General features: G+C 38.2%; 1 protein-coding gene across 6 annotated transcripts in view; it reads left to right on the forward strand.

Annotated features, from left to right (window-relative positions):
- Window positions 1-23,704, forward strand: part of RUFY3 (RUN and FYVE domain containing 3) — a 78,262-nt gene that overhangs the window by 15,161 nt on the left and 39,397 nt on the right. For 2 of the 6 annotated variants that reach the window (XM_032400503.1, XM_032400507.1), the window contains exon 2: window positions 15,592-15,645. The exons of the other annotated variants lie outside the window; for them this stretch is intronic. In XM_032400503.1, the coding sequence (XP_032256394.1) occupies window positions 15,592-15,645 (54 nt within the window). The remainder of the gene's footprint in view (window positions 1-15,591; window positions 15,646-23,704) is intronic. 6 annotated transcript variants of the gene reach the window in all.

The raw sequence follows: 23,704 nt of genomic DNA on the forward strand, positions 1-23,704 counted from the left end.
GCAATCTTATCATGACTCAGATCTCACCCTTTATTCTGAAAAGGATTTTATTTTCCCAGTTGGGCTTAGCCTTGAGAAAGTTTTAGAGCGGATTAATATCACAGAACACAAAGTATTCATTTTGGTGTGTCTTTAAGTCGTTTTTAAAACCCTTTGCATCCTTTAACAATTGGTTTGTCAGTTGGGCAGCTTCCTGTGGCTCTAAGTCTCAGAATCAGAGCATGCACAAGGATTGGAAGACATCAGCTGGAATTCCATAGAATGCCAGCATTGTTTAAAACAGCCTCCAAAGGTTTAAGAATCTTGAGGGAAGAAAAACACATTTTTAGAAGGCTACCAAGAAGTCTTTTAGCAAATGCCTCAATTTGCATACTTTGTTTTCAAAAATATTCTCATCCATATTGAAAGTAATGCAATATGAAATACACCTTTAATTATAAAACCTAGTATATCAGTGTCTCAAAAATAATTTTTAACAAGTTTAGTACTTTGACTATGTATTTGTTTCTAGAACAAGATTCCTTTGAGTAAGCAAAAGTGAGCTGTTCGGTTCATGTAAGCATTTGTAGTGGTGCTGTATGAATCCTTCAAGGGGCAATCTGTGATGGAAAATGTACGTGGCCTGCAACCTAAGCTCTAGGTGGCACATCCTTTGATTAAGGAAAATAGACAAATAGGGAATTCCCAACACCTTAGAACCAACTATAGAGGGTGTGGAGGAAAATAGGGAAATGCTGTCATTGAATTTTAGAATTTTGCCTTAAATTGGGCAAGAGAAACAACAATTTCAAATGATTAGAAATGGAAATAATAAAAGAAAGTCCAGGCCCAGGAAGGCATCTGTAGGTTTAGTGATCTAGAAAACAAGGTGGTGCTTTACAGGGCTTTTATTTCCTTGCTCTACTAGCTAACTCAGAATGTCTGAACAGTCATTTGGACTCAGGAAATGTCTGCTTTAATATTAATACCAGTGATAATTATTTAGGTATAATTTAGCTATCACCAGGCCAGTGATAATGTGAATCTCACCTTGTTGACAAAATGGAGCACCTGGTGCCTGGACACACAGGAGTATTCATACTGTACTTCCCAGCTGACTCATAGAGGGAAAGATATCTGACCGCACAACTCCTGCAATGAGGCATCCTGACTCCCACAAGAGAAAATGGGCAAAAAGCATCATATACCCTTGTAAGACGATAATATAGATTGTGTGTGCCCTCAGCAATAGAAGCTTTGCAGTTTCCAACTTTTGTTTTCTAAAAACAGAGCTCCCACCTCTCACTCTGCAGCCTAAAGTATAGGCCTAGACCTAGAGTTTCTGCCTAGCTTGACCCTTAAATACATGGGAATAGAAGCATTCATTTCATTATTCCAGTGCTTATTGGTAGTTAAGGAGGTGATCTCTCGGTACACTTTTTTAATTTTTTTTTTAAGATTTTATTTATTATTTGTCAGAGAGAGAGAGAACACAAGCAGCAGGCAGAGGGAGAAGCAGGCTCCCCACTGAGCAGGGAGCCCAATGTAGGGCTCAACCCCAGAACCCTGGGATCATGACCTGAGCCGAAGGCAGACGCTTAACCAACTGAACCACCCAGGCGTCCCTCAGTACACTTTTTTTCCCCCAGTACACTTTTTTTAAAACCAGGAGGAAATCTACAAATCTATGATTGTAAGTAGATTTCCCCTAAAGACAAGAGCCTAGGATTGATTCCACAGGAGAGGAGAGGGTTCCGAAAAGGGCTTCGTTCAATGAGTGAAACTGGGCTGGACACTGTACATAACTAGGCGATCATCAGGCAGACGTGGAGTGAAGGGGGGACATTCCCAGCAGTACCTGGTGAGCTGGCTGAGCTGGAGAATAGCAAGTAGTTAGGGGCGGTAACTATCTCATTGTAGGTTAGGAGGATTAAGTGAGATGATTAATGAAAGACACCCTATAAACGTTAGTTATGTGTGTAATAGTTATTCATGGAGCCACAGTTTGAGCCGCACCACATTCTTAAATACATTACCAATTTAATGTATATTTCTGTTTTTTATAGCTAACTTTTTGGAGCAGTCTAAACTAGTTGTTTACCAGACAGACTAAAGTAATAGTAAGTAAGCTTAAATTCACGTTTTAGCATTGTCCTTTCTTGGACCTCCATAACCAAAAAAATAATTGGTTAAGAATATAAGTCAGTTATCAAGCAATACTTATTTTCCTAGTAACCTTTTAAAGAATGGGAATCTCACGTTGAGAGACAATGCACACAGATGATCAATTTAATACAATAAAATATACCATCTGGTTACAAAGACAGCTATAGGCTTTGAAATTACTTTTTTGACTTGGGAAACTTCCTTTTCAAATACAGATAATAAGAGACAAACTGTGGAAGAAGAGATCTGTTGGGCAGACAGGGTGATTTCCAGGTTACTGTAGAGAACTGTATGTGATGGTGGACTTCATACGTGCCATTACTGCATAACTCTGCAGTGTCCCTGGTACTTGCAGTTTGCTTTAGTACTAGTTCATTACAAGAGCTGGCATTTTACTGTAATGTATAAAGAGAGAGCTTATCTGAAACATCTGCAAGTGTAGTAATGATGCTGCTTTATATGCAAGGATGTGTTTTGGTCAGTCTGTTGGTAGAAAGGACATCCCTCCATGCAAAGTCCAGTTCTGGGGACTAAGAAATTGATAGCCCTTCACATTTCCTAGAGGACAGTCTGGGTACAAATTATGGGTGCAGATTTGTGATCAGGTTTTTCCATTCAATAGGAAATACTTTACGCTTAAGATATAATGAGGAATACTCTACTGATAAGATAAAAATAAGCAAGGAAAAAATAGATGTAATGGAAAGTGTTATTCAGTGATTATGGGAAGTGTCTGGTGCTGAGATAACCCCATTGACATTTACTAATGTACTTTTACTCATTAATATTACTGCACCCTAGTATAACCCTGTCCTGCTTGGGGAACTTTGTATGTTTTCATGTAAAAAGTGCATGTCCCAATGGGCATTTTGGCAGGGGAAGCCAAATGGCTACTTACCAAGAAACTTCATAGCATGAATTCACTATACTCTAGTGCAGGGCTGGGCGCCTGGGTAGCTCAGTTGGTTTAAGCTACTGCCTTCGGCTCAGGTCATGATCCCGGAGTCCCAGGATCGAGTCCCACATCAGGCTCCCTGCTCAGTGGGGAGTCGGCTTCTCCCCTCTGAGTCTCTCCACTCTCATTCTCTCTCTCTCTTTCTCTCTCTCAAATAAATAAATAAAATCTTTAAAAAAAAAAAAAAAAAAAGCCTAGTGTAGGGCTTCTAAACCTGGGATCCTTGATCCTAAAAATCATACATAAAATTTTATATCTGTATATTTTTTTTCTGGAAGAAAAATCCTTAGTGTCCATTAGAACCCCCCAAAGGACAAAAATAATAAGAAACTCAGTTTTTATCATACAAACTCTTGGTCCTTCATTCAGCATACATTTAAGTATCCTACTTACAATTCATGCCCCATACTACAGTAGGTCGTAAGGTACAGCACAGTGAACAAGTCCAGTCCTCTGTATTTTCTGGACTTATTGGCAAGTGGGGGGTGCGGAGTGGGGTACTTCAAGTAAAATAATAGTCATTGCAGTACAGTGGTACAAAGTAAAAAATCTTATTCCAGGGAAGATTCCCAATTGAAGTAGTGTTTGAGGTAAGACCTAAAATGTATACAGGAGTTATCTGGGCATAAAGTGGAGGCAACAAATATTGGGGGAGTGGGGGTGGTGAGGAGACAGTACTTTCAGAGACCCAAATGCCAGAACTGAAAGATTATCAGTATATATTTTTAGCCACTTTCCAAATTTCCTTTCCATGTAATTTTCACCTCTTTAACCAGAAATATTAATAAAGCCACATGCTCTACTAGTAACAGAATGTTAGAGGTAGTGATGAAATAGATTTTTTTTCTTTTCTGATTGTGCACAATGTTAATTTTTTAACCATAAAATCTTAAGTGTCTTAACAGTGAATAAGTTGTATTATGTGTGTGCATTTACTCCTATACTTTAATAAAATGAGCATATACTAGATTATATATGAATTTTAATAGCCCTCCTACATAAGATTTAATAATAGTCATTTCTCCAAATTAATAGAAAAACCAAACAACTATTACTCTTTTATTTTATAAAAAAGTATCAAATTTATTTTGTAGCTGGTTACATTTTTAAATTAGAGCTGTTGAGCACTTCTTGTAACAAAATTCTTTATCAGAAGTAGGGAAAACAGTAGTAAGCTATTAAATCCTGACAGTGCACAAAATTGTGGGGTCATGCATTTATAAAAGCCATTCTTAATGGTAAAAAGTTTAAGACAGCTATTACTCTTAATATTGAGCACCAGTAACATGCAAATTTGTGAACAGACTTCCTATTTTCACTTATTTATATGTGACCATTCCCTTATCTTTTTGATGATAAGCATGTATTTACTGAGAAAATTAGAAGCATACAATGCTTGATGCTTCTTATGTGAAATTAATTGAAGCTGATGAAAAATCAAGGCTGCAATTATTTTCATAAGTGAACATGTTAATCATATCAAAAGTACCACTTGATTGAACTGTATAAATGAACTTTTCTGCACTTAACCAACACCTGTGTGCACACACGGCATCTGGCTCTTACAGTTTCCTGTTACGATTAAACACACAGTGCTGTGTGTGTTAGGGCATAAAGGAAGGGTATCTGTGCTGTGTTCCACAGCAAAGTCTTAATTTTGTTTTTCATTTTCATTTCTAAAACTACCAGGAACTAATTATGTCACATCTAGATTCCTACACCTACTTTCACCTTTTCTCTAAACCCATTTTTCTTCCTATACTGATTCATTCTTTATAAAATTGCCGAAGAAGTCTTTATGAAAGGAAACTTTTCATTCTTGTACAAGAGCCCTGTTTTAGGCAGCCTACTCTATTACATGTAGAGTACTCCTGAAAAGGGGGTGATGGGGTTGTCGTGGAGGGGATGTTATCATTTATTGAGCAGTGATTTTGGTGCCAGGAACTGTTTCCTCTAAGTAATAGGTATGTAGTATCTCATTTAATCGTTACAACAACCTTTGGAGCCTAGGTATTATTATTACCCCCCTTTTACTAATTGACACTTGGGAATGTAGTAAGTGGTAGAGCTGGAATTCAAACGCAGGCAGCCACCGTTCAGCCTGCTTGGGACACTCCAATACCAAAACTCTGAATGTAAGTCCAACAGCAGACCTGCATGTAACAGAGGACATCTGCTCTGGTTACATCTTTCCAGCAGTTTTGTACACAGTTGATCACAGCATTGGCCAGCTTAAGTCTAGTGAATGTCAGAATGAGGCCAAAGCATGTCATTTGGGGTGTGCTTGGTGATTGCAATCAATTAAATTGGAGATCTTAGCTTTTATCCACTTGTTTTCATTTTCTTCTTTCCACTCATTTTTATGAAGTACATGAAAATATTTACATGATTGCACAGATACCACCAAACAGCAAAAAGGGCACATTGCTGAAACTGACCTGGCTGGCAGGCAGCAAGCACCTTTATGTGCTAAATTTAAAATGTTTCTCAAGTAGATGTACAAAATGATGGGAAAAGAGAATAGTGGTAAGAGGAGTATCCGTGATTATGGATTGTTTGAAATAGTCACTACATTGAATCCTTAGTCTTGAAAGGCCAAGTATTTCCATGCCCTTCTTTGGGTAATTTTACTTATCTGATGTTTTTTTTTTTTCAAACTCCCATTCAGTACCTAACGATTTCAGCCAGCTGGTTGATTCTCGCTTCACCAGGACCCTGATTATTCTGCTATTACACTACTCCCTCTTGAGATTCTGTATGCTGACATCAAATCCGGAAATGGAAGGCCCCTTGACTTCCTTCATCCACAAGGCCTTCTCTAGCATGCGCAACACTCTTCATTTCCTGAATCATTGGGTACTGTCTGTGCCACTTGATTGAATGCACTTGGAATCATTCTCCAGTGATTAATTTTAATCTGTGTGATTCCTCATTTATGAAATTATGTAGAAGGTTCTTTGGGGCAAAACTTTTCTTTTGCATCCTTCAGAAGGCCTCATGGTACCGTGTACTGTTTATGGTAGCTATCCAACACACTTTGGGTGATCTCAGTAATACCTCCTAACCCCACCAAATAATCAGTGGTGAAAGGAAAGATTATTGAAATACCTTCCCTCCATTACACACAATTTATGTTTTTTGAGTTTTTTTAATTTTTTAGTCACTTATTTCCTATTCCAGACTCACTATATCTTACTTAGAAAATTGAAGTTTAGTATAATGTAATAATTTGTTATTGTTGTTTTCTAATATATCCATGAATAATATTCATTGCTGATGAGAGTGCAGGAAGACTTACGCGTGGGCTCTGCTGGTAGGCGTATACATTGGTGCAGTCTTGTTGGAAATCACTTTATCACTGTGAATCAAGAACCTCAAAAAATTAAGTTTCAGTGATTATACCAGACATCCATCTTCGGGAAATAATCAGAGATACTGATTCAAGGCACAGTTTTATGATTTATAGTAGCAAAACCTTAAAAAGCAACTCAAGTAGCCGAACAGGAAAATGACTCAATAAATTCTAGAACATCTATACAACAGGCACTAAAAAAGGTGTTGGGGAAGAATATTTAATGGCATAGGGTATTGTTTAGAATATAATTTTTAAAAAGCTGTCTCCCAAACTACATACACTGTGGTCACAATTTGTGTTAAAGGAAGGGGGGGGTACACATTCATCACAAGTAAAACAAAATATACCAAAAATGTAAAAAGTATTCCCTCTGGATAGTGGAATGACAGGTGATTATTATGGTATCTTTATGCTTTTTTATGTCTTCCAAATATTCTACAAGAGGATATATTACTATAATCAGAAAAAATGCTATTTTTTAAAAAGCGGAAAGCTTTTTGAAAACTACAGGTGTGCAGTCATCCATCTGACTCATATTTATTAAGTACTTCCCATAACAGTTTCACGTATCCATGAAAAGGAGCAATTGCCTAAAAGCAGAGCTACCGCTTCGGATTCTATCGTCAGTATAATTTTTTTATATGTCTGAGAGACGTTTTGAGTTTTTCCACGTCATAGGCCTGTGTTTATTTACTGGCATGCTTTGTTTTCAAAGCTGTCTGAAAGCTGCATGCTGTGCACAAGGGTGACCCACGGGGTCTAGACTCGGGTACATTCGGTACAGCATTTGATTTATCCCTTCCAGAAGTGTTCAGAAAATAAAACCTGAATTGTTAGGATTCTGGTTTTCACAGAATCCTGTTATTGTTCTATGCTTTTGATATGGCACATGTCCTTTTGTAATCTGCCCTTGGTTAGATTACGGGAACATTTGCTGCCACCAGCCCGGATAGCCTCTGATCTCCATTGTCAGGTTCTCCAAGTTGTGATTACGTGTGCACAAGGCAGTCTTTGTGAACTTTTCAAAGCGTGGAGGTGGTAGCTTTCAATACCATCTCACAAGCCTACTGGGCAAAGTTCTTTGGACAAAGTTCATCCCTTCTTGTTGCTCTGCTGTGAAATAGCCTGGCTAGTCACCCTTTCAAGGTAAGTTTTGCCCAAGTTTTATAAACTCCTGTCTGAGAGAGAAATATTAGCAGAGCTACATGATGCCTCTGAACTGACTGTAACGTGCTCTCCATAAAATCCCCTTTCTCCTTCCTGGCCAGTTCTTCCCACCTCCTTAATGCCCCTGCCCTGGTGTCCGCTTCAGGGCATTGTCCTTAATCACAGTGACTTACCATCTTTCCTCCATATTGGTGAGCCTTTCTGGACCTTTCTTAGAGCTTTTTCTTTAACCTTTAATTTGTGCCTTTCTTAACAGAGTTTACATTAACTCTTCTTTGGGTTATCAGCTTCCAGTGCCAGAAGGTCATTTCTCATAACCTGATCACGGACATATTTACCATTTTCCAGACATAAATCTGTAGCAGGTTAGATAACTCCTCAGTGACGGAGCTCAGATTGGAATTCAAGCTGTCGGGTTCCCAGCCTTGGGTACCCATGAGACCTGGCTGGAAAGGGCAAGTGATGTGATTTGAAAGTACCCACAATAGCCTCTGCTCTTCATTGTGCTGTATTTTGTTTTTTTGGCAGTGCCCCCTTTTTGGGGGGAAGTAGAAAGTATAATGAGGCACAGTTTTCCATTATGGCTTTTCCAGCCCCCCGCCAATCCACTATGACTGCTATGAAGTACTTTTTTTTTTTTTTTTTTTTTCTGACAGCAAGATAGAGAACAGGAAGGCAGGGGAGGGGCAGAGGGACAGGGAGAAGCAGACTCCCCCTGAGCAGGGAGCCTAATGTGGGGCTTGATCCCAGGACCCTGACCTGAGTCCAAGGCAGCCGCTTAACTGACTGAGCCACCCAGACGCCCCTGAGGTGCTTTTGAGTACAGAGGAGTAAATATGAAAAACTGTTCCTTACAATTTTTAATATTTGAACTTTGCTGGAGAACAAACAGAAAGATTTGATGAGGGGTGCCTGGGTGGCTCAGTCGTTAAGCGTCTGCCTTCGGCTCAGGTCATGATCCCAAGGTCCTGGGATCGAGCCCCGCATCGGGCTCCCTACTCAGCGGGAAGTCTGCTTCTCCCTCTCCCACTCCCCCTGCTTATGTTCCCTCTCTCGCTGTGTGTCTCTCTCTGTCAAATAAATAAATAAAATCTTTAAAAAAAAAAAAAAGGTTTGATGAGCTTAGAAGCACATGTGTAGAGGGAGAAAGAAATAGATTTATTGACAAATGGCCCCTAAGTAATTATTTATTTTTCATTATAACTAAATATTCCCAAATAAAATATATATGTCAGTGTGCTGAAAATAATGGAGGTTTTTTTTAAGAAAATGTCTATGTTATTGTTATGTACATAATGTATTTTATGAAAACTATTTTTCTAGTTATATAAATGATATATTCACACTGTAAGAGTTACAGAATACAGAAGAGTATAAAACACAAAATAGAATTCACCTGAAGTTCTAGCACCTATTGATAAACACAGATAAGATTTAGTAACCAGATTCTCTTTTTTATTAATATATACAGAGTTCACTTAAAAGTTCACACAGATTTTTACATGTAAAATCATACCATTCCTATGTTGTGTGACCTGCCTTTTTTCCTCTGCAGTATCTTTCCACATCGGTAAATAGAAATCTGTTATCACCTCATTTAATGTCTTCCGTTTTTTGGATATGCCATAATTTCTTCGACTTCTTTATTACAACCTTTAGGTTGTTTCTAAATTTGGCCACCACTGACAGTTTGGGTACATCATTATTTTTATAATTTGAACACTTTACCAGTTTTCCTTTTTAGACATGGAGTTTCTGAGTCAAATAGTAAGATATTTTCGTTTTTTAGACACATTTCCAAGCTGCCATAAACATTAAAAAAAATTTTTTAACAGCATGGTATCGTAAACTTTCATATTGGCTACTTCTTTGCAACTCGTTTTTGTCTTTCGCTACTGCAATTGGTTGTGGTTTCTCACAATACTAAGATCTGAACTTTCCAAAGGAAACAGTTGTGTGGGGGTTTTATTGTTTGTTTTTAGGACAGTTGATACAGCAGCTATAAACTGCATGATTGTATTTTATCTGTTTTTTTTTTTCTTTAAGCTAATGACAATATCCTAAGCAGAAGAGAATGAATTTTACTGTTAAAAGTACAATGAGAAATTTCATGATTTTCTGTGCTTGCTGGAGTTTGTTTTCTGGGGTGAAAGGCTGCTGGGATTTCTCTTTTCTTTCTCCTTAGAGCTATAAAACTCAGGCTGTGTACTACATTTCATCTGAGAATTCCATAACGTCTAGTCCTGTGGGCAGCAAGCTTCCCAGTTGAGGGTATCAGACACCTCATTATTATTTCTTGCCATTCAGGCAAGGCGGCGGAGGGTCTACTGATGTGGGGAGGCCCCCTTTGCCTCATCCCCTCAGTCCCCATCAGCCCATGTCCTCCCTAGCCTTCCAGCGTCACATAGCTGCTCACCTGACTTAGGAATCTATTTTATCTTATCTCTGTAATACCATTCCCTTTTACCTTATGTCACAGTTACTTCGTTCTCCTCAAGGGCAGTGTCTAGCGATATTTTCTATTGTGACTTCTGTCAAACTGCCTTAGTAAACTCCTTTGCTCAGCGTAGGTGCTAAGTATTAAATGGCTCAAGTGTTGATAGCTATACTGAGAAAGCCTATATTTCTCTTGTGTCTTTCTCCTTTCACACAGAACACTTCTAACACTTCTGGTCACCAAGTGTGTGTGTGTGTGTGTGTGTGTGTGTGTGTGTGTGTGTGTTGGTGTGGGAGGTTCTAACACCAAGCAATTCTGTGACACCAGCTGGGTGCCCTACAGTTTAACTCAGTTCTGGCTCTGTCTACCTGGAGTTAGTTTCAGATCCCACAGGTTAAGGGTTCAGTCCCACAAGACTGTCCCCCACTCCAGATACTAATCACAAGTAGTAGATCCCCAGGTTACCCACAACTTTTGTCCAACTTGGCGACAAATCAGAGGTTCCCATGACTTCTTTCCCCTTAGATTCAGTTACTTGCTAGAACAGTTCACAGAACTCAGGGAAACATGTATGTTTGCCGTTTATTAAAGGATATGATAAAAGGATACAGATGAACAGCCAGATGAAGAGATACATAGGGAGAGGTCTGGGAGGGTCCCAAATGCAGGAGCTTCTTCCCGGTGGATTTGGGGTGTGTCACCCTCCTGGTATGTAGATGTGTTCACCAACTGGAAAGCTTTCAAACCCCATACTACTGAGATTTTGTGAGGCTTCCCCACATAGGCGTGATCAGTAGACTCCCATTTCCAGCCCCTTTCCCCTCTCTAAAGAAGTGGGAAGTGGGACTGAAAGTTCCAAGCTTATAATCATGGCTTGGTCTTTCTGGGGACCAGCCCCCATCCAGGAGCCCACCCAGAGTCACCTCATTAGAACAGAAGATGCTCCTAGTGCTGTTATCACTTAGGAATTTACAAGGGTTTCAGGAGCCCTGTGTCAGGGACTGGGGAGGAAGACCAAGTAGAGATTTCATATTATAAATCACAGGATCATAGTCACTTAATGTTACTTTTTTCAGGACCATTTGTGATATTTTTGTTTTTACTGTGGGGAAAAGATCTTGCCTAAATTACTGATTTATTAGAACAGAACCTCTTAGCATTTTTAAAAATTAGTTTGATAGTTCCTATACTTTTATATTACCAAGCTAATTGTATTATTAGTTAGTGTAACAGCACTTCAGCTGTTAAACTTGTCATTTGGTCTGCTTGTGTTGACTTGTTTTTTCCACTGTGTTTAATATGTAGTTTAGGTTTTTTTTTTTAAATCCCACTCTCTGTTTTCTTTTTTAATTATGGCAAATATACTTAGAAGAATCCAGCTTGTTAGCCAAATGAGAATACAGGGCACATGTTGGTTTCTTGTAAAGGTAAAGTCGACATTGAATACCTAAGGTGTGCTAAGTACTTTAAATTAGTTAGCTTTTATTTTCACAACAGTCCTTTAAAGAGTTATTTATGATCAGTAGTTGGACCTTCAAGAAGACTTTCCCCCCAAGAAACTGTAATATACTTTTTAAATCAGAGCCACCTAGCCTCAAGGAGACAGTGTAACTTGGTTACATTTGTCTCTAAACTTGACTGTAACTTGGTTGTCTATAGTAATGACACTCCTGAAAAAAGAATATATCAAGAAGAAGAGAGATCTCACAGCCCTGGACGCGTAAATCATGAAGGGGCACTTTGAGCTCATTTAAGCATTTCTTTTTTTTTTTTTTTTTTAAAGATTTTATTTATTTATTTGACAGAGAGAGACCAGCGAGAGAGGGAACACAAGCAGGGGGAGAGGGAGAAGCAGGCTCCCCGCAGAGCAGCGAGCCCGATGCGGGGCTCAATCCCAGGACCCTGGGATCATGACCTGAGCCGGAGGCAGACGCTTAACGACTGAGCCACCCAGGCGCCCCTAAGCATTTCTTAAGAGAGAAGGAGCTTCAGCTAATTCCCTCATCCAGAGAAAAAAGATGGAAGTGCGCAGGGCCCAAGGCCTTGTGACAATAGTGGCCCCACCCCAAATCTGTATCAATGTCAAAGCCAGGGCACCTACCTGACTACACTGTCATCGCCAGTGAGCGAATGTTTTACAGTACTATCTGATTAGTCTGCTGACTTAGTCAGTCTTAGACCTGAAACAGGATGATAGCCAAGAAAATAGTTCACTGAACCTCATAAGCTATGCTTCCTAATTTGGGGCCCTTGTACAGTTCCAGCTTTGTCTCTTCCCTCTTGACTTTAAAAAATGTCTTTGTTCATGTGCATCTCAGGAGTCTGTTAGTGCAGCATTTTTAACCATTTAATCCAAGCATTTAAAGTGGGGTGGTGGTCCTGATATTTCATTACCAGACTTAGGGCACCACCTACAGTGACAATCCATTTGGCATTTCCAAGCTATGCAACTCTTTTCCTTGTCAATCAGTGTTTTGAGTGGGAACTGAGGCTGTGTGTTTAGCCAGGGTAACTTTGGAAGCTCCCTTTACTATTTAACTTTACAGTACACATTTGGCATAGTTCTGATTGGTACAGCTCTGAATTATGCACTATCTATAGAAAAATTCTAATGCAGGCCTGTCTTCTGTATCAACTAGCCTTTCGATTATTGCTCTCTGAAATTTGTGAATATGTATTACATGACACAAAGTTAATATATATTTTTAGATCAGGTAAAACATGCTCAAAAGCAACAAAGTATTATCCCTAAAAAAATGAAATGTTCTGGGGAAAAGACAAGAATTGTCCATGGTACTATCATCTTCGATTCATGTATTAGATACTTTCATTGTTGCTGTTTTAATAATTTGAACATATTCCAGGGGGCATAATTCTTAAAATATTTTATAAATCCTTCTTTGAGAAGATTATAAAAGAACATCACAGTATCCATTCTTTATTGCAATAAAATACTGAGCATACCATGGTAAGTGGAGAACAACTTTAGAAGAAGAAAACACACCTTTTTTATCCTTCAGGGAGGAGGGCTCTTTTAAATTGATTCCATCACTCTGATACTCATAACTTTTTAAAAGCATAACAGAAAATATATCTGATTGAAACAGACTGAGAAACTGCTGGAGATGGGACATGGCAGGGGGAAAGTCAGAGAGACCCCTTGTATTCACCACCCCTTCCTACCTAGAAATTCACTTTCCAGAACTCTTCTGTGCACAAGTCTCGGAGGGCCTTTATATTTTGCTTTAATGATTAGGTAGACTTTTATTTTATTAGGTGACAAATACAGTTTCTAGGCAAAGAAAATGTCGGATAAAATAGAAATATCCACCTTACTGACTTTCACAAGGTCAACATAGCAAGTCTTTAGAGTAAACTCATGTGGTGGTTAAGAGTACATTCCTACATAATAAAAATTTGTAGCATATTGTCAGGAGATTCTATCCGAAAATGATATATGGAAATAAATATATAATGTATTTTAACACTAATTTATTTTAAAATAATAGTAATTAACACTGATACTGTGCTTTTTCTATATGAAACACTATCTTAGTGCTTTACACATACATAACCACAATTGCAGAATCCAGAAAAGCTCTGAAAACCAAGAGCATTTTTCATAAATTTGCCTGGACTCATTTGGTGCTAAAACATGACCTGAATTTATTTGAGGCTATTTATAGTTTTTATTTCTCCTATTTAACTTGAATACTCATTTATTTCCCACAGGAATGTTAATGTGCTTGATTGTAAGATACTGCCCTAGGTCCTGCTAGTTCTGCATGTTTTTTGGCCTCCATATTTACCATTTTACCTTTCTAAAATTAAAAAAATAATCTGAATTTCAAAATATATTTGGCCAGAAAATAATAACATGAAGGATTGGGGCCTGTGCTTACCCTTTTATCCTCATAACAGTGCTGTAAGATAGGTACTGTTCTTTTCCCTTTTTTATAGAATGAGGAAACTGAGGAAAAAGAGATGAAGTAAGGGACAAGGTCATATGGCCATTAGGAGTGGAACTAGGATGTCAGCCCCAGGGATCCGGCTCCTGCGTCTGTTCTCTGAACCACCGTGACTTGCTTGGGATGTTGACGCAAGTTAGGGATTTAATCCTAGATTTCTGTGCCCTACTCCTGTGGTTTTCTAATTATTAATTTCTAGACTTTTTAATTGGGAGACAATACAAGTGTAAAAGTTATCGGTACTTGCATTCTTTTTATATTCCCTGTCCCCAGGTCTGGTCTAACCAACAGTCTACAACTTTAATCACATGTCACGTTATTAGATACTCATCTAATTTAAATTTTCTGAATTTAAATTTAAATTTTATTTGTATCACATTTTTATAACTATGTATTTATTTAACACTAGAATGTACCCTTATAGCCCACTTGAAAAATCACTATATCACCACTAAAAATTAACCAATTAAATTACAGTGATAATAAATAGTGAGAAAGCAGGACAAATGATAAGTTCTTTTCCAAGATCATGATTCTGTGTTATTGCCTCAGACCCTATCGTGGTTTCTGTGGTAAATTTTTCAAGAAGGAAGGCTTATGGTGGACAAAGTATTCTTTGCCCATTTTCTCGTTTTTGTTGTGCTTCATCCTCTGACAATTTCTCTTTATTTGCTGCATATTTATACATATGAAATTCACATGATTTTGTGGGTTTGCATATGAATATTGCAGTTGTGTACAATATAATAGCTTCAGAATTACTGAAGGATGAAGCTAGTATACTTTTTAAAAAATTTCCATAAGTTCTCAAAATTTATTTCCAAATAGTCATCTTACAGTTTTAAGACACAGAAGTATCTATTATATTTGTAATCTTCCTGTTCTTTCCTGTCCTTTTGCCTCACATGGAATATTCTGTGTATAAGAACACTGAATTTATATAGTAAAAGGAGGGACTACTTTTAACTGAATAAATATCTGTATTGTATTATAAGTGATTTATTTTGTCTTCAAAGCAGTGTCTTCTCCTTTCTTTTGGTTTGGGGAAGAACCGTGGGGGTGGAGGGCTTTGGGAAAGGTATTTAGATTTTTCTTTGGTTATTTTAAGAAGAGTCACTAGTTTGTATCATGATATTTGGCCTGAGTCTAAAATGCATTTCACATGTTTTCTGGCTTCACTGATGTGGTCAAAACAAATGTTGAATGAAGTCAGTGTTGTATGCACTTAAAAATATGAACAGCCTGGTCTTGATTTTCAATGGAAAAAAATCTTTGTTACTTTTTTATGGGATATGCATCTTTGTTTCCTTTTATTAGAAACTTTGAAATTATTTTAGCTTTGAAACATTTAATAGTCTTAGTTGATATCTCTGCTTAGTGTCCTACTCCTCCTTGGGTAGGTTCCCAGCCCTTTTCACTGTTAATCTCTGGGTTAAGTTGAAAGCATTCTAGGAAATCTCCCTTTCAGTTATCCCTTTTGAAACCTTGTTTTTAATAGCACTTTTCTTTCTTGGCTTGCATGACATTTTATCTTTCTTTTCCTTTCTTTTTGCCGTTTGCAAAGACTCTTGGGAGGATTTGACAGATTTGGTGGAGCAAATGCGCGATGATACAGAAGGTGCGTGCCACACCAACATCTTTCAGCTGTTTTTTTCTTTTCTTTCTTCCTGTCTTTTTTTTCTTTCTCTTCTTTTCTTTTCTTTTTTTAATTTCTAACCACCTTTTGATTGTTTTCCATAAGCCAGACTGTCAGCTCTAGGTTTTATTTCCCATGGCAATAACTGGAATAGTAAAAAATATTTGCCATATTTTCCATACAGGTACTTCATTCGTACAGGACTAGGGTTTTCAGAATCTTGCATTTAAAATCTTTCTCCTTGTGGTTCCAAGTACAGTGTCATAAGTATATGTTTATGCTGTTCCTTTAGGATGTTTGTCGGATAACATGTTTTGAGGGGACTTTATTTCAAGATATATCAAATTTTTCTATGGCTATTTTTTTTTTTCATTTACTTGTTGGGAAGATGTAAATCTTTTTATCATTCATGAAAACATATATTCCTGTTAATTCCACAGTAGTCAAAAAACAAACAGATCCCAGGAATCTGAAGTATCCAGTCTGGAATGTTGTTCAGATTTGTGGATTTCTGTAACATTCAGCATTTTCAGCTTGGTCCTGTAATAGCATTACTTCCTGGTGGAATTACTTTCAAAAGTAGCACATAAGTTCCAATATATGAAGGTTCCCCAAACCAAGAATAGTTTCTTTTTCTTTTTTTTTTTTTTAAGATTGTATTTATTTATTTGAGAGAGAGAGAAAGAGAGAGCACATGAGAGTGGGGAGGGTCAGAGGGAGAAGCAGACTCCCCGCCGAGTAGGGAGCCCGATACGGGACTCGATCCAGGGACTCCAGGATCCTGACCTGAGCCGAAGGCAGCCGCTTAACCAACTGAGCCACCCAGGCGCCCCCAAGAATAGTTTCTTCTGTAATCGGCACCTAACTTTAGGGACCTCAAGGTAATTTACACATTTTATAATAAAAATAGAAAAATTGAAGTTTGGCTCAATTACTCTATCATTTTACATTCTCCCACTTTGCCTGGGCATTAAAGGTCCCCCAGCTTCAGCACACACACATCCCCTGCCCTGCGTGCAGACTGGCCTTTTCATTGCCTGCACCTGAGTGTGTCAGCCTCCTCTCCTGCCTTGCTCCTGCAGCATTCCACCTGGAGCATTTACTGCCCTCCTCTCTCCCGCTTTGCCCTCCCCACCCCCACTACCACCCGACAAATCCAGATGGGAGCACCTCGAAGGAAGTGCTCCTTGACAGCCGTGGCCCATATTCATTTCTCCATTCACCCAAGCCCTGCAGGACTTGGAGCTTAAGGCTTTTTACTTGTTCTCTACTTCTTGTGTGTTTATCATCCTAGTTCAAGTGTAAAATCCTTATATGTCTTAAACTTCTCAGTGTCCATGTGAGACTTGGGGTGGTACTGTGCTCAGTCCCTTTGGTCACACCAGACAAGACTACTGATGCCCAGTAGCTTCTTCTTCAGCACTTTACTTTGAATGAGTAAATTATTCTAAGTTTCATCTCATTTCCTATAGTCAAACTGTGTCTTTATTCCATCTTTGATTCTGCTTTTATTGTAACTGGTTATGTATAATTCAGTGAAAAAATCAGTATTGCATAGTTGATTGATAGTTCATAGACAAAGGAAAACAAAGAGTAGGGTATTGATTCATTCAGTGAGTAGCGTTTACTATTATGTTAGCTGCTGTTGTTATTATTTACCAGACACCACGCAAGTGTAAGGTTTTGATTCCTTTAATAGACTAGGTACTAAAGAAAAGTGCTGCATAAAAGCCAACAAATCTATGCCCTTCTTGAAGACTTCTTCCCTAGGACTCAACCTGTCAAAATTCCATTTCTTTAATACATAGTACTACTTCAAGAATCAAGCCTACTGTGAAAGGCAGCCTCCTCTTTTTCATTTTGTTTTTGTGGGAATTTTTGTGAATGATTATCGTAGGTGAAATCAGAAAGGGAAATAAATGAATTGTACCAGTGTAACATATAAAAAAAAAAAAACTAGAAGATGTAAACTGTCTCAATATTTTGATGATCCTAGTAGATTACCGGTCACATAATATATGGTAATGTTGGTCAAGAATGTATTTACAGAAAAGTCTTTCTGGAATGTAGTTTTAAAAAAAAGAAAATCAGGGCGCCTGGGTGGCTCAGTTGGTTAAGCGACTGCCTTCGGCTCAGGTCATGATCCTGGAGTCCCGGGATCGAGTCCCACATCGGGCTCCCTGCTCAGCGGGGAGTCTGCTTCTCCCTCTGACCCTCCTCCCTCTCATGCTCTCTGTCTCTCATTCTCTCTCTCGCAAATAAATAAAATCTTTAAAAAAAAAAAAAAAAAAAAAAAGAAAATCAGAATGGGGGGAGGGAAATGGCTTTACTTATTAACTTTTGAGTCATTTCATCCCTTTTTTATTATCATTTTCTATTTCTCTTGCCTCATTTCAGTTATGTGAAATGCTAGTTTTACTGTACTATTACATAACTTAAGAGATTTTATAAATGCATACTTGTAACAAGAATAAACATGAGTTAAGGAGTGTTGCCCATACATAACACACTTAGCAGCTCAGGGTCTGGGATGGATCCCAGTTTCTTTCTCCCCTGAGAAAGCTGACGATGTATAGAGGCTTAGCTCTTTTCAGGAGACCTTCACTGTGAGCTGTTTCAGTTCTGTTTCTCATCTGTTATTATGGATGTACCCTAACAGTTGTCTTTTTTTTAGTAGATGAAGTGTTAACTCTGGTTTCCAGCCTCCTGAAAATTTGCTTTTTAAAATAACAAACTCTAGGAGGTTGCAGATTAGAACTGTTAGCTTTTGGGTTTTGTTTTGTTTAAATTTTGTCAAGATTGAAGTTTTTTCTGGTGAACTGATTTCTTACAGTGATGGTTGATTTTACATTCAATGTGTCTATAACTCCTATTTAATAGAATATGAAGTGTCTTCTTAGGGTGGAGAGGTATCATGCTTTCCACACTGATCAATTATCTGGCATCTCATCTCATTATATACTATTACTTTGTGTCTAAAAGTTTGGAAACTCATTAGAAAATTATGAAAATTAAATGAAATAATAAAAGCACAATGTTTACTATCTTTAGTTTCTCAATAAATATTAATTCCTTTCTGTACTCATTACTAGCCTCTTAAACAGACTGAATTTGCAGTTATCCATCTCTCTGAGCGTTGAAATGGTTGGGACGTTACTTGAATTAGGGAAATAATATACCTGTATGAAATATTACTTGGTCAAGATTGCTTACTGATTCCTTGACATATTTTCTTCTGGATTAAGACTTAACGTCTACCATCTTGAAAATGGAAAGAACATATCTAAGAGATATTCTTAGCATCTAGCACTGTGTCACATAGTCATTCAGTAAAGGTTTATTTTAAATAAAACTGTTAACACTTATTTATGGAGAACCATAATAATTTTAATAGCTAACAATGTTTTGTTCTTAGTGTGTCCTAAGCGTTTCTAAATACTTAACATGTACAAATTTGTTTAATCTTCAAAACCCTATTATCATTTCATAGATGAGGAAAGTGAGGCCTGCAGAGTTAAAAGAGGTTCCCAGTGGAATACTGCTCAGCAATAAAAAGGAATAAACTATTGATACACCCAACAACCTGGATGAATAGCCAAGGAATTTTGCTGAGTTGGGGGGGGGGGCAATTTAAAAAGTTACATACTGTGTGATTACATTTATATAATATTCTTGAAGTGATAAAACTTATATATAAAAATGGAAAATAGTAGTTGCCAAGGGTTAAGAGAGGGTAAGGGGCTAGAGGGAAGTGGGTTTGGCTTTAAAAGGGCAAGATGAGGGATCCTCGTGTTGATGGCAACATTGTGGGTCTTGACTGTAATTCAGTGTCAGTATCCTGGTTGTGATAATGTACTCTAGTTTTGCGTGATGTTACCTTTGGGGGAACTAGGTTAAGGGTACACGAAATTTCTATTATCTCTTACAACTGCATGTGAATCTACCAATTATCTCAAAATAAAAAGTGCAAGGAAGAAGCAAAGAGGTAAGAAACTTTCCCAGAGTCCCACAGGGAAGAGTTCGAGTCGAGTTCAAACTTCCACAGGCTTCCCCCAGAGCTTGTGCCCTTAACCACTACACCAAAGTTCAAACTTAATTTGACTCAAGACCCACTGTAAAAATATGTTTTCATCAAAACTCAGTACATACATCATTTATTTGTATGTATCCAGAACATACGTTTCGTAAAACAATACATGACCTTACTATAAGGGACATAGTAAATCGATTTTATACTTCACTGAGGGGTGTGACCTTTAGTTTGAAAAATGCTCTAGCTACTCAGATATAAGAAAAAGAGCTTTTCCTGAAATGACTCTATTTTAGATTCTGTTTCCAGCGTACAATTACTGGCATCCTCTAAAAACTGGGCCACTAACCCCGCATCCTTCTATTTCTCTTTAAACCATCTCCTCTGGTGAAAGCATCTAATAATTGTCACTATTATCCCTATGCTAGTGATTATCCAGCCTCAAACTTTAATTTGTATTTACAACCATTTGATGAAAAATATGTTGAGAATACTTCCACATAAATGTCCTTTACTGTATTCAAAACCAAGCTGATTTTACCCCTTACCCCCAAAACAGATACTCAGTTTTTTCATTTTCATTTCCGGTCTCACAGGGCAAAAATCTTGGATTATTCGTGACTCTTCTGTTTCCTTAACAGGTACAGTTCTGGCAGACAGTTTTGGTCCTCTTCCCCTAAATTCACTTTGCATTATCCTCTCAGACTCATCATCTTCAATTTCTGATTACTACTCTACTCAAATCCTACGGTGGTTCCCATTGCCTGTTCCAAGTCTAGTTTAGAGACCCTTCCTGTGCTTTCCACTTCTCCCCAGGAAGACCTCCCCATTCCATTCCTATTCCCTTCACCTCACTTAAACACCCATTCCCACCTTTTGGAATACGTTCTTCCATGTTTTCTGTGATTTCACACTGAGGGTCTGCCTCAAGTCCTATAGTATATGGTGGTGTGTCATTTGGAGCACAAGTGTACAGTATTCCAAGTGTTAAACTAAGGTTCAAGATTACTCCTATTTTTTGGTCAGGTCTGGGGTTTATCCTACTTAAAAGCTAAAAAATTAGGCTGATACTGTTTCTTGGATACTGGCAAAAGACACAAAACTCCTAGTCAGAGACGAAGGACTTTATTACTCATGATACCGCAAGCAACCTGAGCATTAGCACACTTGTGTCTTGCACAAGAGTCCCTTATGTGAGACACCATATGGCTCAGCAAGATGCTCCCCATGCGGTGGGTTTGTGTTGCATCTGAGGAACACTGAGTTTGGAGAATCCATTGCTTTTATAGAAAGCAGTAAGAAAGCAGTAAGTCATGACTATCAGCTGCATAAACAGTCCTGACGGATGACCCAGGTAAAAGAGTGGTCAGGGGCTTGCAGTCCTGATACAACCCAGTAAAGATGTGTAGTAGCACAAGGGGTCCAAGGAGGATTTTTCCTAACACTTTACACCTAAGATACAAAGAAATGAGAAATTTCCTCAGTATCAGTCAGGGAATGTGAGAAACAGATCTCACTCTTCCAGATCAGAGCTCTAGTCTAGTGGTGCTCTAGTCACAGTGGTGCCCCCCAACATTTAAATTCTTTCTGTGGAATAAGTTGAGCAAAGCAAGGAACTCGTGGATTTGTATTTATCTCCTAAATTTCTTATGTTGCATCAAAACAAAGACGACTGACTATTGTCCTAACTTCTGAATGTTCCCAGAATTCTAGGTATTCTGTGGTGTTGAGTTTGGGAACTTCCCAAAACAAAAATTGATTATATTATGATATGGGAACCCAATGAGGAAGAAACCAGTGTATTTTCATAGGGAACTCGGAAAATATTATAAATGGACATCTTAATGATTAGAGAAATGGATGCCTAAAAGAAAAACACTCTTTTCCTCTACTGCTCACAACACTTCAGACACCAGTTATGCGGGGGGGGGGGGGGGGGGGGGGGGGGGGGGGGGGTTCCCACACCAACCAATTCTGACACTATCTACCTGGAGTTAACGCAGGCTGTGTGTGCAGATTAAGAGCTCACTCCTACAAGGTGCCCCCTCATTTCAGATGCCAGTCGCAAGGCTAGCCTGTCACTTCTGCTTCTGACCAACCAGATATAAATCAGAGGTTTTTGTGACCCCCCCTCATAAGGTCTGATAATTTGCCAGAATGACTCACAGACCTCAGGAAGAGAGTTTACATGCTAGATTACAGAGCATTATAAAAGAACACAATTCACGAACAGCCGGGTGGAAGAGATACATAGGGCTAAGTAAGTAGGAAGGAGCACAGAGCTTCCATACCCTCTCTGGGTGCTTCACCCTCCTAGCACCTCAGTGCATTCACCAACCCAGAGGCCCTCTGAAACCTTTGGGTTAGGATTTTTATGGAAGTTTCATTTCATAGGAATGACTGATTAAATCATTGGTTGTTGATGATTGAACTCAAATCTTCAGACCCTCTCTCCTTCCTGGAGTTGGGGGGTGGGGTATAGCTGAATGTTCCAACCCTCTAATCACATGACTGGTTCTCCTGGTTAACCAGCCCACATCCTTAAGGGCTTTCCAAAAGATGCTCCTTTTACCTTTAACTCTGGAACTATTTCTGGAGCCAAGGACAAAAATCAAATATTACAACAAAATATGTTTCCATGGCTCTTATCACTTAGGAAAATTACAAGGGTTTTAGGAGCTCTTTGTTAGGAATCACGGGTAGAAACCAATATGTATTTATATAATGTGATAATATATATATTATTATTTCACAATGCCTAAGAATGAGTGATAGTATATAAAAGAATGGTTTGGAAACATTAAATCGCCAAATAAGCTCATTCTTTTCAATGCTAATGCCAATCGGAAGGGGTTTTTTGGTTATGTGCAGAGATGGGAGGACAATAAGGAGGTAGTTAAACTGTGATCTGAAGCAAGAAAAAATAGAACCTCTTTTTATTTTAATTACAGAATTGAGAATAATGAACCCTAAAGTTTCCATCAGCCAGCTTCAATCATTGTCAGTATTTGTTGATCTTATTTCATCTATTTCCACATTTTTGTTTCTGGAATACTTACAATCCCCAGCTTATGGTTTTTCGACTTTATGGTGGTGTGAAAGTGATACACATTCAGTAGAAACCATTCTTCAAATATTTTCATCTTTTCCCAAGCTGTACAATAGTCTCCCGTGATGCTGGGCAGCAGCAGAGAAATGTAGTTCCCAGTCAGTCCATGCAGTCACAAGGGTAAACAGTTGGTACACTGAAAACCATTCTGTGCCATACAACCATTCTGTTTTTCACTTTCAGTACAGTATTTAATAAATTACATGGGATATTCAGCACTTCATTATAAAATAGGTTTTTGTTAGATGATTTTGCCCAACTGTAAGCTAATGTGAATGTTCTGAGCACGTTTAAGGTAGGCTAGGCCAGACATAATGTTTGGTAGGTTAGGTGTATTAAATGCATTGTTAACATGATATTTTCAACTCACGGTGGGTTTATTGGGATGTAACCCCATCATATCTTAAAGAATATTTTTTATTTTAAAGGAAATTCCAAACACTATGCCTTTCCATTTGCAAAAACTTCAGTATCACACCTAACAAAATTAACAATAATTTCCTAATAGTACCTAATATTTATTCAGCCCATCTTCAAAGGCTGCTTGTCTCAAATATGTCTCTTTTCAGTTGGTTTATTTGAATCAGGATCCACACAAGATATACATTATTGTGTCTCTTAAGCCTCTAGTTTTTTTTTTAATTTTTTAATTTTAATTTTTTCATTATGTTCAATTAGTCAACATATAATACATCATTAGTTTTTGATGTAGTGTTCACTGATTCGTTAGCTGCGTATAACACCCAGTGCTCATCACCACACATGCCCTCCTTAATACCCATCACCCTGTTACCCCTTTCCCCAAACCCCTCCCTTCTGTAAACCTCAGTTTGTTTCCTGGAGTCCAGAGTCTTTCGTGGTTTGTCTCCCTTTCTGATTTCTTCCCATTCGGTTTTCCCTCC

This window comes from Phoca vitulina, unplaced genomic scaffold (genome assembly GCF_004348235.1).
Source record: "Phoca vitulina isolate PV1807 unplaced genomic scaffold, GSC_HSeal_1.0 scaffold3, whole genome shotgun sequence".
NCBI classification, from domain to species: Eukaryota; Metazoa; Chordata; class Mammalia; order Carnivora; family Phocidae; genus Phoca; species Phoca vitulina.